The 16,145-nt window shown below is 40.7% G+C and overlaps 1 protein-coding gene across 7 annotated transcripts in view; it reads right to left on the bottom strand.

Moving 5' to 3' along the window:
- Positions 1 to 16,145, bottom strand: part of ARB2A (ARB2 cotranscriptional regulator A) — a 219,340-nt gene that overhangs the window by 63,876 nt on the left and 139,319 nt on the right. For 6 of the 7 annotated variants that reach the window (XM_035099875.3, XM_088652800.1, XM_060280200.2 and 3 more), the window contains exons 9-10: positions 14,572 to 14,688; positions 9,799 to 9,883 (exon numbers count right to left, since the gene is read on the bottom strand). In XM_035099875.3, the coding sequence (XP_034955766.1) occupies positions 9,799 to 9,883; positions 14,572 to 14,688 (202 nt within the window). Of the gene's footprint in view, positions 1 to 5,393; positions 5,462 to 9,798; positions 9,884 to 14,571; positions 14,689 to 16,145 lie in introns of all 7 variants that reach the window. The other variant, XM_088652801.1, reaches the window with a different exon arrangement.

Raw genomic sequence — 16,145 nt, 5'->3', positions numbered from 1 at the left:
TCAAAAATTAAATCCCAGACTACACAAGAAAGAAGGCAGGACCACCACATACAGTAATAAGTACTTTGCTCAGCATATCCTCACCAGCTGGACAATTGCACTGGGTTTATATACCACCTATGGGCAAGTTTCAACACTGAATCTCTTATTTGGTTTGAAGCATTATTAACAGTTACTACCGGTAAGGGTTTGTTCCAGAGTGCTATCCAGTCATGATCTTCTATTTCCTCCCTCCAATCTCCTCCTTATACATTTTTGAATCTCAGTAAGTCTCCCCAGCCCACATTAATTAAGGCTGTATATAATTTAAATACTAACCATTCAGTCCCATCTCGAGCTGCCATTAAAACAGATCCAAATGCAAGGAGGGATTTTGTGGCTTGCTCTTTAGTACAAGGGGAGAATTCTTGTGTTATCTGATTAGCAAATGAGAGCCATTTTAATCTATGATGTACCATATTTTACTTATGGCTTACTTTTTCTGGAACTTATTTGTGTCTATCTGATTACAGACTTACATAATTAAAACAAAGAGATAAGGCAACTTGTGGTGTTACCTTTAATTTTGCATGACAACATAACTTCTTGTATGTGGCTCTGTGGTGCAGAATTAAATTGGAGCAAATAAGTTTACAGGTTGCTCTGATCAAAATGTTTGCAAGTAAATATTAATGAGATAAAACTGATAATTAAATTTTTAGCCGTGTTGGTCTGACTAGCAGAAACAAAATATCCCCCCCTTCCAGTAGCACCTTAGAGACCAACTACGGTAAGTTTGTCATTGGTATGAGCTTTCGTGTGCATCACACTTCTTCAGATACCTTCAGGTATCTTCAGGTATCTGAAGATCTTCAGAAGATATCTGAAGAAGTTCTTCAGGTATCTGAAGAAGTGTGCATGCACACGAAAGCTCATACCAATGACAAACTTAGTTGGTCTCTAAGGTGCTACTGGAAGGAATATTTTTTAATTTTGTTTTTTAAATTTTGATAGTTTTAGAGTATTTGATTTCTTGGTTGTCATAAGGCAAAGAAAGCAAATGATTACTATTTATTCTAAAGGTATCACATGCTGCTCTTCACTGCAGATATTTTATTTTTTAAAAACCACCCTTCCTGGTTTTCATAGAAGTCAAATTCCTCCCACTATTCTAGTTCATATAAAATGTGGCTAAATTTTTGCTCTTATTCAGCAAACTTTTTAATTTATATAATAAAGCTATATTTTCTTCCTCAATCTCTATAGTGGATTTTTCTTTACATCTCACAACAGTTTTGGAATTTTGCATATCTTTTTTTGTGGCTCTGGCAGGGTAGAGAACAAGAAGTGGCTTTGGGAAGGAGGCATGAAAGCGCTGACAGGGTTCTACTGCCCCCTTCACAAAGCCTAGTTAGCACTTTCCCAGCTTTGGAAAGGAAGTATAATGGCTCTAGGACCCTGTCAGAGCCCTTATACCTCCTTCCCAAAGCCAGGCAGACAGTGCCCCCTTGGCTCAGTGCCCAGTGCAGGGAAATGGGTTGCGCTGCCCAAATATGGTACTGCCCCCAGACCCTCCAGTACCAGGAAAAAGGGAGCAAAGACAGGGTTTTTTCTATAGGAACTCACAGGGACTCAGCTCCGGCACCTGGACACCATTGTCATTAGTAGAGAACAATGGAGGTGTCCATGGTGAACTCTGGCACCTCTTTTTCTAGAAAAACTGTATATGCATGCATGTTCAAAATATGGATACGCATAATGCAGTATCAATGGACACTGCAAAAGTCATCATGCAGCCATCATGCATATTGTTTCCCTTGGCTAAGTTCACCTTTCACAAGATGCACATCACAGACTCAGAACACATTTTCTAAATCAGGAAAAGTGCCAGATCACATATCCACAAAGGCATACACAGAGCATTAAATGAAATTAATGTAGCAATTTAAACCTCTTAGAGCTGTTGTTTTAAGCTGCCTGTAGATTTGGGTATGCACCACTGCATAGGTTTACAATAGTTCACATTTCTAAGATAATCTTTTGCAACTGATAGTTGCTCCTTCATTACTTTTTAAATGGTATTTAAGTTGAACCAGTTATTTAAAGGTGGATACTTCAATTACTAGAAGAAACTACATAGCCAGTGTTGTACAAATAAATGAAAAATCATATTGACTCATTTTAATTAAATTGCTTTTGACTTCTACTCATGTTCCTCATATCTGTAGTTACATTTAACAAATGAAAATAAAAAATAAAGTAAGATTCCAAAGTTCTCCATAAGCTAGAACACACTTTGTGTTTCAGAAAAAAATAGATCATAACAATTACAAATTTCCAAGCGGCAAGACAATATTTTCTTCTTAGATATATCTTGCTTTTCTTCCTGAACAAATTAAAGAGAAACCAGGGTGACCTTGAATGTAACCCGATACAAATATATCTGGATCTTAATAACTTGTATTACATTTTACTAATAAGAAGGTCACATCCACAAAATAAAACAAACACATTTAAACTTTCAATGTAACTTTTAAATCAGAAGATCAATTGGTAACTATCTGGAGCTCTTCATCCTATAGAAACTGCTTCTTTCCTCGGGTTCATATACTGCACCAACCTGTTTCAGTTCAGCTCTCAGGAGTGTGTTTGGATATGAAAGGAGGAGAGAGAACAGTCTCAGGGGGGGACGGGGTGGCAAAGCTTAAGTTATTTTATTTAGTGTATGCTTGGGGGTTTTCTGTCAGTGTCACTTGGGGAAGTTCTCTATTTGCTTGTTATGTTTCCTTGCTGGTAAGAGAAGTTGTGGTGGCCTAGGGTGTGGTTGATCGTCTTCGGCTGGCTACAGTGGGATTTGTTTGTGTTTGGGTGAGGGGGATTGTTGGATTAAGTTATCCATATTGAATCTTATGCTGTAGGTGGGTTATGAGCTCTTTATAGTGTGAGTGAGAACTGCTATCTTGGAAGATGTTCAGTAGCAGCAGTTCTGGGGTGACTTCTAGTATCTGTTTAGTTATTTTGCTTATTTCTGGTATGACTGCGCACACTCCTTTTCTGACTGGGTCCTCGATTACTTGGTTTAGTGGGATCTGCTGGTTCAGACACAGCATATGTCTGAGAAGGCCCCACGTGGGATCATGGGAAGGAGGTGCAAGGAAAAAAACTGTTGTGACGTTGCTTTCTTTGGCAATTTGGAAGGGCTGTGTGGGGATCCAGAAAAAGCAACCTGGAGCCCCACTGACACTTAACTGTTCTATTCTCCATCAGCTTGGGAGCTTTTTCCTGAGATGCTTGTGGGGTATGATAGCATCCTTTGTCGTTGGAGCATCATTAGCAAGATGCTAACAGATCTGCCTGCCTTGATCAGTTGTGCTTTAAGGGAAGTGCACCACTCCTCTGATACTTTAATATTTCCCAGACCAGATAGATGTTAACCAAAGGATCTCACAATAGTCATCTCCTTGCAGGAGCAAGGAATCATAGAATCATAGTTGGAGGAGACCACAAGGGCCATCCAGTCCAACCCCCTGCCAAGCAGGAAACACCATCAAAGCATTCCTGACAAATGGCTATCAAGCCTCCGTTTAAAGACCTCAAAAGAAGAAGACTCTACCACATTCCTTGGCAGCAAATTCCACTGTCAAACAGCTCTTACTGTCAGGAAGTTCTTCCTAATGTTTAGGTGGAATCTTCTTTCTTGTAGCTTGAATCCGTTGCTCTGTGTCCGCTTCTCTGGAGCAGCAGAAAACAACCTTTCCCCCTTCTCTATATGACATCCTTTTATATATTTGAACATGGCTATCATATCACCCCTTAACCTTCTCTTCTCCAGGCTAAACATACCCAGCTCCCTAAGCCGTTCCTCATAAGGCATCGTTTCCAGGCCTTTGACCATTTTGGTTGCTCTCCTCTGGACACGTTCCAGCTTGTCAATATCCTTCTTGAACTGTGGTGCCCAGAACTGGACACAGTATTCCAGGTGAGGTCTGACCAGAGTGGAATACAGTGGTACTATTACTTCCCTTGATCTAGATGCTATACTTTGCAGGCGAGAATTGCATTGGCTTTTTTAGCTGCTGCATAACACTGTTGACTCATGTCAAGTTTGTGGTCTACCAAGACTCTAGATCAGGCATATCAAACCTGTGGCCCTCCAGATGTTTTGGACTACAATTCCCATCTTCCCCAACCACTGGTCCTGCTAGCTAGGGATCATGGGAGTTGTAGGCCAAAACATCTGGAGGGCCGCAGGTTTGACATGCCTGCTCTAGATCCTTTTCACATGTACTGCTCTCAAGCCAGGTGTCACCCATCCTGTATTTGTTCCTTTCATATTTTTTTTGCCCAAGTGCAGTACTTTACATTTCTCCCTGTTAAAATTCATCTTGTTTGCTTTGGCCCAGTTGTCTAATCTGTTAAGGTCATTTTGAAGTGCGATCCTGTCCTCTGGGGTATTAGCCACCCCTCCCAATTTGGTGTCACCTGCAATCTTGCTCAGGATGCCCTCAAGCCCATCATCCAAGTCATTGATAAAGATGTTGAATAAGACCGGGCCCAAGACAGAACCATGCAGCACCCCACTAGTCACTTCTCTCCAGGATGAAGAGGAGTCATTGATGAGCACCCTTTGGGTTCGGTCAGCCAGCCAGTTACAAATCCACTGAATGGTAGCATTGTCTAGCCCGCATTTTACCAGCTTCTTTACAAGAATATCATGGGGCACCTTGTCAAAGGCCTTGCTGAAATCAAGATAGGCTATATCTACAGCATTCCCTTCATCTACCAGGCTTGTAATTCTGTCAAAAAATGAGATCAGATTAATCTGACATGACCTATTTTTCAGAAACCCATGCTGACTTTTAGTGATCACAGCGTTCCTTTCTAGGTGCTCACAGACCGTTTGCTTAATGATCTTCTCTAGAATCTTTCCTGGTATTGATGTCAGGAAGCATAGGAGAATCAGATGCACCACAACAGGGGTTGACAATCTACGGCCCATGGGCCACAAGCAGCCCATGGGGGCCATTTAACAGCCCACGAGCCGCCCCCAAACCGAACCACCCACTTGGCGAGTCCCTGTGCGCTGTCTTAAACCAGCACAGAGCAGAGTGGGGACTCGTTTCTGCAGCGCAGGAAATCGTGTCTGTGCAGACACGATCCAGCCTACGGAGCGATCTTCGTGGGAGTGAACCGGCCCAGCCGAGGTAAATCTTGCCGACCCCTTCACCACAAGAGCATCTTGGATAGGATGGTTTTCAAAGAGGGCTAGACAATTGCATGGAGGAGAGGCCTATCAAAGGCAACTAGCTCAGCCTCCTGTTGGAGAGAGCAATGCTTCTGAAAAGCCCTTCTGGAAGCCACAGACTCCCCAAATGTGTTTCACAAGGACCCCTTCCTTCCCTCTGCCCCAGTACCTGAGGATCGTCACGTCTCTCCAGGGAACTGGCTAGAACAAAGTATATGTTGGGGAAAGGCTCCCTCCCTGCAAAGAAAATGGAGGAATCAGCAGGCGCCTGGCTTCCAGCCATGCTAGCACCAGTCTGGCTCATGAGGGTGGGGAACACGGGAAGGAAGCATTCCTATTGTATAGGGCACTCAATTGGCATTTCCACCTACCTGAACTCTGAGCCTTTCCCCCCTTGTTCTGGCCTGGCTCTCTCCTAAGGAAGATGCAAGCTCTTGCTGGAAGCCACTGGGGGGGAGTGTTCCTATGATTTCCAAATGTTTCAAAAGCATCTTTTTGTTCCTTTAGCTGCTTGATATAATCACAGCATGGCAGGATTGGAAGGAATCCCAAGGGCCATCTAGTCCAACCCCTGGCAATGCAAACTCCAGCCTTCTGGTTACCATTGCAATTCTGCATGGTGTGGAGAAAGGGGAGAGAGAAATGTGTTGCTTACACTCTCATAACACTGATATGAGATCCACACCATGCAGCCCTTTCAATAACTAAAGTCTAAAGGGCTGTCACGTGGAGGATGGAGCAAGCTTGTTTTTTCCTGCTCCAGAGGCCCTTAGGGCCTGAAGCAGTGACTCTCCTTCATTGGGGTTTTTTAAGCAGTGCTTGGATGGCTATCGGCCATGGATCATCTAGTTGAGATTCCTTCATTGCAAGGGGTTGGACTAGATGACCCTCGGGGTCCCTTCCAACTCTACAATTCTATGATGCTATGTTTTAAAGAGCATCCAATGCACATTTAAGGCACGACTTCCCCCGAAATGATTCGTGCCATTGTGGCTTCCCTCTCACAGACCTACAATCCCCAGGACCCCTAACAAACTACAATTCCCAGGATCATTTGAGGGAAGACATCTGGTTTTTAGAACAGGGATGGAGAACCTGCAGTTTGCTTATCCCCGTTTCCTAGGAACCAGGAATGAGAATCTCAAGTGCTTCTAACAGTATGGTTATAGGGAGCAGTCTGTATAAAATATTTAATGTAAAAGGGTTATTAAGGTAATTGTATCAGTTCCATGGACTGCAAGAAGATCAAACCTATCCATCCTGAAGGAAATCAGCCCTGAGTGCTCACTGGAAGGAGAGATCCTGAAGCTGAGGCTCCAATAGTTTGGCCACCTCATGAGAAGAGAAGAAGAGAAGAAGAGAAGAAGAGAAGAAGAGAAGAAGAGAAGAAGAGAAGAAGAGAAGACTCCCTGGAAAAGACCCTGATGTTGGGAAAGATGGAGGGCACAAGGAGAAGGGGACGACAGAGGATGAGATGGTTGGACAGTGTTCTCGAAGCCACCAACATGAGTCTGACCAAACTGCGGGAGGCAGTGGAAGACAGGAGGGCCTGGTGTGCTCTGGTCCATGGGGTCATGAAGAGTCGGACACGACTGACCGACTAAACAACAACAAATCAGAATTGTTATGGGAATGTTAAGGAGGGAGGGGGAAATAGAGATTGTGGAATTCTGGTGGTGAGTGATGATTGCATGAGGATTTGAAAGGGAGTTTGAATGAGAGTCAGTTGAGAGCAGTGGGTTCCGGACGGGGTGGCTGCACTGGTGGAGGAAGAGGAGTGCGGGGGGGGGAGCGCACCGGTGGGGTGCCATAATGGTGCCCCCCCGCCCCCACATGATAATGGGTCTGTGGTGGCTTAATGTTTGTGGAATGCTCTCCCCAGGGAGGTTTGGCTGGTGCCTTCATTACAAATCTTTAGCTGCTAGGTGAAAATGTTTCTCTATAACCAGGCCTTTGGCTAATTAACCTTCGGCCTTTTACACATGCTTGTGGGTTTATTTTTGTTTTATTATGTCTTTTGTGTTCTCAATTTGTATTTTTATGTTGTGAACTGCCCTGTGCTCTTTGAGTGGTGGGACGGGTGGTATACAAATTTAATAAATAAATAAAACAAAACAAAACTCTGACTTAGTGCAGTTGTGTGTAAGTTTTGGCCCTCCAGATGCTGCTGAACTACAAACCCATTCAGGCCATACTTGCTGGGGCTGCTGGGAGTTGTAGTTCAGCAACTTCTGGAGAGCCAAGCTTCCCCACCCACAGCTTAGCAGGACTGCATGGATCCAATTCTTCGAATAGCAAGGCTAGCTTCATGGTGAGGTAATGGCCCTCTAAGTATAGGCGATTGAGGTAACAAAGGAAGTAGCTCTGTGTCAGATAACAAATGGGTGGGCCCCCTCCCACAATTTGCTGGTGGTTAGAAATACAAAGGTCAGAGTTGTGAGTTGGGCTAGAAGCTGGGAGTGACAGAGTCAGGGTAGGCAGCTGGGAGTGACAGAGTCATGCCTGATTTCTGTTGGAATCCAAGGCTGTGGCTATGGGAGATGCAAGACTCTCTTGGGGTGTTGATGCTGTAAGCTCCTCTGTTATAGGTTGAGGTTGTATATATATGTAAATAAATTGTGTATCTTAAAGACACCATAGTCTCCACTTTCCCTCATTTTGAAGGAATGGTGACTGGAACTCCTAGAATCTTGCACTGCTCAGAGACTGGGGTGGCATGCAACAGTATTTATAAAAATGCAATTCTTAGGTGTCCACAGTATTTTTGCAAGAGCCACTGACCATGCCATTGCAACCTCCTAGCCACCCCACCAGGTCTAGTGGCTGCCACATGCTGCTGTGTCCACAACGATGAACTAAAGGTGTGTTACAAGCACATTGTTTTTTCTTTGTATGTTCACAAAGTACAAGTCCGAAGAAATAAAGGCAAATCAGTTGTATCTCTTTCCCCATTAATATGATCAAATTTGTTGATAGCAGCAGCTAACATAAAGTGACAAAAGGATTCAGATACCACCTCCATAGAAGAGGTCAGACCTTCCGTATAGCAACGCCCCTTTATAATATGAGGCCTAACATTAAGTCACAGTACTGTATAAGAAAGTATCCAAATGGGGAGCTGCAGAAATTCCAGCTAGAATTCCTCGCACCCCCAATAGTAATAATGATTTCTTGCAGCTCAAGAGACATAGAACTAATTCACACTTGCAGTTTACCAGTCCAGCAATCCACCTTCAGATGAAGTGTGAACTCAGCTGCTTGGGAGTAATTGTATTCTAATCCTTAGCAATTTGCACTTCACTAATGAAGTGAGAGTTAACCCTTGCTACCACCTTGCTGAATTGTATGCAGATCTAGCTCCATTTCTGGTTCCTCCTGGAATTTAGAGGTGGGGTTAAAGGAGCATTTTATTTATGGTGTTCTGTGTTTTCTAGAAAGAAGCACAGTATGCCTAGGAATGTTACAGAGAGGCTCGGGTGACCTTCAAATATTGCAGCATCCCACAGCAATGGGTGAGAAAAGACAAGTACAGGCAGGATACAATGGAAAGGTTTAGTGCCCTGGGATGAGGAAAAATACTTCCTGACAATATATTAAATATGCTTTTATCTCTTAAAGGAATTGCAGACAGGTAATCCTCAGTTAATATGCCTTCAACCAATGAATAAAAGTGCTAGGATCTCACTGTTCTGTTCCCACATTAAAATCCTGAAGGCTACTGGTGTGGGAATTAGATAAGGTAAAAACACAGAGGGAGTGGGGAACTTTCTTGTCAGTAAATAAGTAAACTTCCACTTGCACTCTGAAAGCTGACTTCAATAGCAGATATGGTGCTGTAATTGGAAATCACATTTCCAACTTTTCTAGCACTCCTTATAGCCATATACACAGCACTTTTGAAATTCCTCTCAATTTCAAAATCTTTTGCGATGTTACATATTAGTTCAATACTTCATGGCTGCCGGCCTCATAATTTATGTTATTGTTAATTAATGTTTATAATCATGTTTTTGTTTTTATACTATCTCCATCCATGGCAAGACTCACTTATTCAATGAGACACAATGTCTCTCCCTGCCCTGCCCATTTTGCTATTTGGTACCCTTTTGCATTGGTCACTGGGAAACTAGATAGAAATTCCCTGCTTACAAAACTCATACGTAATGAAACCACAACTTTTATTTGTTGTGCTTCTATGTTACAATATCTTTTAATCAAACCAAACGAGAAAAGGTGTATAGAAGAACTTTCCAAACTGTGTGTCGCAACATGTTAGTGTGTTGGCTGCAGTGTGTAGGTGTGTCGCACGAACGCTTCCTGTGCTCCTTCCAGGGCTGGAAAGGGGTTAGTTTAACTTCTGGTGTGCTAGTTTAACTGAATTACTGTGTCATGAAATGATGCATGTCCAAAAAGTGTCCCCAACATGAAAAGTTTGGAAAGCTCTAGTGTATACTCTAAACAGAAGCAAACAGAATTTCAGTATACATGTCCTATAGAAAGCAGAAACAATAATCTACAATAAAAATGTAACAATATAACTTTTTAGTTTCACTTCTGGTTCAGAGTTTGCATACCTGCAGAGACACGTGGACAGTCAGGTAACATGGACTCTACTGATGTATCCAGAGGATCTGAACTTGACACCCAATTACAGCAGTTCTGAAATTGAAGGGAGACAAATTTGAATAAGAGCATTTATTCAAAACTTTATGTATCCATAACTGCCAGATTTTAAGAATAGGGATTGTAATGCCAGAGTAAGGTGAGACTGCCTGCCACTGGTCCAATCTGGCAGGTAGGCTAACTCAGTCTATCCAACCAACCAACCAACCAGGGACGCTTCCCTCTGGCAGGAAACCTCTCAATGCTGCAGCTGCTATGGCGGAAGACAGGCTCTGCCCCGCAAAGCTGCCAACAGCTTAAGGTAAGTGGTATTAATTGACTATTAATTGAGGATCATTTATCTCTTGTTTACATATATAACAGTCAGAGAATGGCTGTAAAGCTGCATGGAAGGAAATGTATTAAAGAAAACTTTGTTCACATATTAGTACAGTACTGATAGGTTAAATGTAAAAGTTTCTCTTTATGGAACTACACCACATTTATTTTTACTTTTTGTTTTCTAATCTACATCTTTGGCTAAATAGTATCAGTTATATACTGGTTTATTATTCTTATTCTTATTATTTATTTTTTATCCCACCTATACCCATAGGTCACAGGATAAAATCACGATACAGAAAAAACAGAAAAACAGAATACATAATCAGAATCAAAATAAAAATAACCCAGTTGCTTTACTTTACAACTTAATGGGAAAATTTGCATATTAAACGTATTTATAAAATGGGCTAATCATTATTTCATTAAATATTTCATTCACATTTTCCCCCCTGTAGAATAACAATCTGCAAAAGCTTTTGTTAAAACATTAAGAATTTTCATTTCACTTTTTAAAAATCAAATAGCTACATTAAAACATGGAGAGAAATACTTTTGTAACATACACCCAAACAAATGTGTAAACATTTTTTATTGAAGAATTTTATTTAAAAACCCCATTAATCATTGTTTCAAAATGGCCGATTGTTCTTCTTGCAAACAAGCATGTATTGTATATTTTTAGATGCTTGCTGCCCTAGTTGTGCACCATGGAATCCGTCCTCACTGTGGAAAGATCCTTGACTGGTAGATCAAGTGTCTTATTGTAGTTCCTTAATTCATTCTGTCTGGAAGAAGATGTCAGCTGTGTTGCAGTGAGGAGAGAATTTCAAAGACTCCAATCCCCACCAATAAAGGCAGAGGAATGGCTTTTGAATAGATTTGTCAAGGCAACCCTACTGTTCTGGGACCAGGGAGAGCAGGAAGAACATAAAGGAAGGGTTGCTGTATGAGATTAGAAAGTGAAGTTCACAAAGCATGGCAGATTTTTGTAAGAAACAGTAGATCAGTGAAACCATTGAACTGTGTGAAAAACCCATGAAAATAGTTAAAAATATAACTGGCTAGTGTGTTTGTTATCTTTTCACTAAAATGTTAAGATGGCAATATTTCTATATTTCACAAAGGCTTTAAGATGCACATTTTATAATTTGCATGCCAGTTTTTAATTAACAGCTGATTGTGGAACTGTAGCACAGTAGTAAATTACAAAAGTAGTGGAATTTTTTATGAAGTATTATATTCATTTGATATAGGTAAAATTAATATTATTACTGATAGAACATTTCATCAGAGAATTTGAGATAATACAGAAGATTTGAAGACAATTAACTAGTTTTATATACAATGTGCCACTTGCCTGTAAGAACTAAGTATTCTCAAATGCAAAGTAAAGATATGAAAGTGGAAGATTTGTTTTATCAGTCATCACAGTGCCTAATAAATTCAAAAATTATGACTTCTATTGGCACTAAAAATAGGCAGCTCATGATATAGGGTAGATAGATGAAATGAAGAATTGCTATTTTAACTATTAATTATTTCAATGACAGCAATTAGCATTACATACACAAAGCAATTGAGAGAAGATTTTAATTATTATTCATTCTACCACTAGATCTAAGCCCAGTGAAGTAAAAATATACCCAGGTGACAAGATATAGTTTTAGTAACAATCACCTGAATTTCACAGTGTAAAAATACTACTTATATGAGATTCTTTAACATCCCATCCATATTTTAATTCACTAGCCATTATTCTTATTCTTTAAGATCCACTTTCTGAGAATGAAATAAAAGATAATGAGCATGTCATGTGTAAATGTATTCAGAGAACAATTAGTTATCAGATTCAAAATGGGAGACTTAAATTTAAAATATATATATATTTCCTTATGGCGTGTATTTAATGTTCTGAGTTCTCATAAAGCAACTTTGGATTTTCTAACAAAGGCTTTAGAGGTTTGGGGTTCTTTCTTTCTTTTTGTGTGTATGTATTTCAGGTCAGAGTTGTCTGCCTTTATCCTAGACAATTCTCTCTCCTTGCCATGGTCTGTAAAACTAAATGGTTAAATCAGAAACATTAAGGTTACAAATAATATTTTACGAAATAAACTCTAACATTCAATCCTGATTAATAGCACTGCTAGTTGACATTGGCTGAAATCCTAAATGGCTTCTCCATTTACATAAGGCGTTGGCATTTTTCATCAATTCCCACCCAATAAGCAGCCCTGCTGCACCATATCTTACACTAGTTTTAAGGATTCCCACCTCAGTGTGACTGCCCCTATTTTGTGGAACAGCATCACTGCTGAGATACGGCAGATGCCCACTATCTGTACTTTCCAGAAACAATTGGATACATTTTTGTTTCAGCCAGCTTTTCTAGATAGATGAAAATGACCAATAGCTTCACATTAAACAGCATTGTGGATAAAATAGTGCCTTGCAGCACCCCATAACTGCCATGGGGTCAAGAAGTTCTCTCCCAAAGCTATTTTCTGGACTTGGCCTCATCAGTAGGACTGGAAGCGCTATAACACAGTGCCCCAATCCAGGATGATACCAACATCAATGGTATGAAAAAGCACAGAGAGATTAAGAAGGAGCAAGATTCCTTGTCGTGTTCTCAGCAGAGGTCACCGACCAGGGAGATCAAGGCCAATTTAGCCTCATGGCCAGGGCTAAACCAATTGTAACTGATCTATGTAACCCATATGATCCAAGAATTCTGGCTATTGACCTTCCACAACCCTCTCTACCACCTTACCTAGAAAGTGGGCATTTGTAACTGGCTGGTAGTTAGCCTAAGCAAGCATGTCTAGGGCCAGCTTCTTTAGGAGTGTCCATACCACTATGACAGCCATGAATGGGCGTCCCTCATGAATGGGCGTAAGGAGAGCCTGCTGGAGCAAGCTAATGGCCCATTTAGTCCAGCATCCAGTTCTCATAGTGGTCAATCAGATGCCTGTGGGATATACACAAGTAGGACCTGAGCACAGCACTCTTCCCTTCAGCAGTTTCGACAACTGGTATTCAGAAGCATACTGCCTTTGACAGTGAAGGTAGAACATTTTCATTGTGGTTCTGTTTGCCTTTTTCATAAGTCATACACTGGGTTGACATTGCTCTGGATGCAACCAGTCAAATTTAATAAGCCAAAAAGGATGGGGTAAAGCATAAAGAGGATGGGTTTGGGGTGTGTGTCAAGTGACTTTATCCTCAAAATGTAGTCAGTTGGTTGAAGGGCTCTGGTGGGAGTCAACAACCCTGCACTATCTGAAAGAGCTCTGCAAACCAGCTACTTAAAGATACAGTGCAGGCTGCAAAATGCACCTTCTTCATCATCCATACTGCCACATAGTAGGCACATTGATGTATGTTAACCAGTGTTTGGTCAACCTAAACGTGAAACTTGCAACCCTTGTCCTCTAGTCTTATGCATATGTTAAGTAAAAGCACACACATTCCTGATCCAACAAGAAATGTATGTACATCTCACTGTTGGCAGCTCACTGTTCAAGGATTCACAAAGGAAAGAGCCACAAAAATACTCTTCAGTAACAAAGAGCTTAAGTGGCAGAATCAGAGAAAAGGGAGCTAATAAGCTTTGAAGACACCCTGAAGTCATTCCCTCCCTTTTTATGGCTTGGATCCTGACTTGCCCTTCCACAAGTGGTATTGATCCAGTGGGGACTTCTGCTGGAGGAAAAAGGGGGAGGAGATTTTCCCACTTTGCTCTGCATCTGATGCCCCCTTATTCTTCTGTAGCATTCCTCAATCCTCCAGAGCAGGCTTCCTCAAATTCGGCTCTCCAGATATTTTTGGCCTACAACTCCCAAGATCCCTAGCTAGCAGGACCAGTGGTCAGGGATGATGAGAACTGTAGTCTCAAAACATCTGGAGGGCCGAGTTTGAGGAAGCCTGCTCCAGTGCATATTTATTTTGGAGAAGGGGCACATGGTTCAGCAGGGCCAAAGGGATCCATCAAAAATCACCTTCCCCTTCTTCTGCAAGCAGGAAACAATAGAGTTCTGCTTATAGGATTTGAGGATCCAAATATCCAAACATAGCTACATACCTATTACATAAATGAAAGAAAATCGGACTATGTTCAGACCACAGGGTAAATTTTAATGAGCATAATAAAACTGGGGGGGGGGGGAATTCCTTCCAGTAGCACCTTAGAGACCAACGAAGTTTGTCACTGGTATGAGCTTTCGTGTGCACAAAAGCTCATACCAATGACAAACTTAGTTGGTCTCTAAGGTGCTACTGGAAGGAATTTTTTATATTTTGTTTCGACTACGGCAGACCAACACAGCTACCTACCTGTAATTAAAACTGGAAAAGATTAGGTTTGCCAGCACACATATTTGATTACCAGAATCAAGCCTCACCTCTCGCATCCACTCTCGAATAGTTTTGCCAGCTTCTTGATGCCACACGTTGTGAACTGAGTCTGTCAATGCTACAGCAGTAACTTTATTCTTTACTTCTGCCTCTCGTTGAATCATCTGTAGAAAACACAAATCCAAAAAGTCTTAAAGTACAAATGTGTCTAACTTTAAGCTCGCCAAACTATTCAAGTCTTTTTGCTATTCACAGGAATCGGTCCTAGAATTTAAAGAAGGGATAGGCAACAGCTTTGAGGTTTTCTAAAATCAAGCAGTATATTAATTTTATGAAATAAAATAAATTTATGACATAAAAATGATAAACCACAGTAAAGGAAAGCCAAGATTCACAAAGGGACTTCAAACTATTGTTTATGATCTTGTTTTGCTGGTACCAAGGGTCAAGTTCACTCACAGAAACAATCTATAGTTGTTGTTGTTTAGTCGTTTAGTCGTGTCCGACTCTTCGTGACCCCATGGACCATAGCACGCCAACTATAAATCTATAGTTACATTTCTTTAAACAAGCCATAGTTCAACATTATGTGCTAAGCGGTCCTATTCTATGTTCTTAAACTGTGATTTATGAATACTGTAACCACAAAAAGAAATTTTCAAATAATAATAGTGGACAACAGAGAACACAGTATTAGAAAACAAAATAAAAAAAGAGAAGACACATTTTTTGAAATAATGAATGATAAAAAAGAGAGTACATATAACCTATGTATTGGGTAAAATGGTACTAAACATCTTTGTTTTGCTCTTTTTCATTGGGTACAACTTAATGTTCATTGAATTTGCTGTTATGGCTAACTCAGCATTTTAAAATTACTATATTTTATTGAGTTCAACTATACTTTAAACCCTTAGCTAAAGAAGACACAAATACCATCACTATAATGCAATGTGAACATAGGTATTTTCATGTCATATCAGAGCAGTGGCCCATTTACCTAAACCAGAATCTTTGTGATTATATACAAAGGGTGAGTTTACACAATCATTGTACCTGGCTATATATTTGTGATGATTAGCTGAGTTTAGAAGTAAACATCTGTTGGATTTATTTTTAAACACACATCTTCTCTGGATGGGAACACATGGGTCATGTACTAACAATGTGTAATGCTTTTCCTGGATTACTAGTTACTGGTACAGTCAGCACTAAGTGATTGTAGTCGCCCTTGCTTAAAAGATGACCAAATTCATGGTTCTTTTCGTCATTAATTTGAGAACTGTCTTGTTGGATCAAACTGTCTTGTTGGTTCATTTAGTACAAGATTTTTTTTTCCAACCCTGGGCAGCCTGATGACATTGGGAAACTCCTTTTGCATATAACACTTCAGCTCAATTTCAACGGATTTAGTATTTACAAGCCTTCCTCAGAGAACTCTTCAATAACTGTTTTCTGAGAATATTTCCCTGGCTCATAAGTTAAGTTGGCAGTCTCTTGTGCGTCTACTCTTTTAAATTGTCGAAAAGCACCAATTTTTCAGTAAGTTTTCCATTGCCCTTCAAATCTTAACCACAGATCAGATACACGGCTGTGCGAAAACAAACAGAAAAAAATAACA

Source organism: Zootoca vivipara, chromosome 10 (genome assembly GCF_965207765.1).
Source record: "Zootoca vivipara chromosome 10, rZooViv2.hap1.1, whole genome shotgun sequence".
Classification (NCBI taxonomy): Eukaryota; Metazoa; Chordata; class Lepidosauria; order Squamata; family Lacertidae; genus Zootoca; species Zootoca vivipara.
The sequence above is the reverse complement of the archived record's forward strand: the minus strand, read 5'-3'. Positions and strand labels throughout refer to the sequence as shown.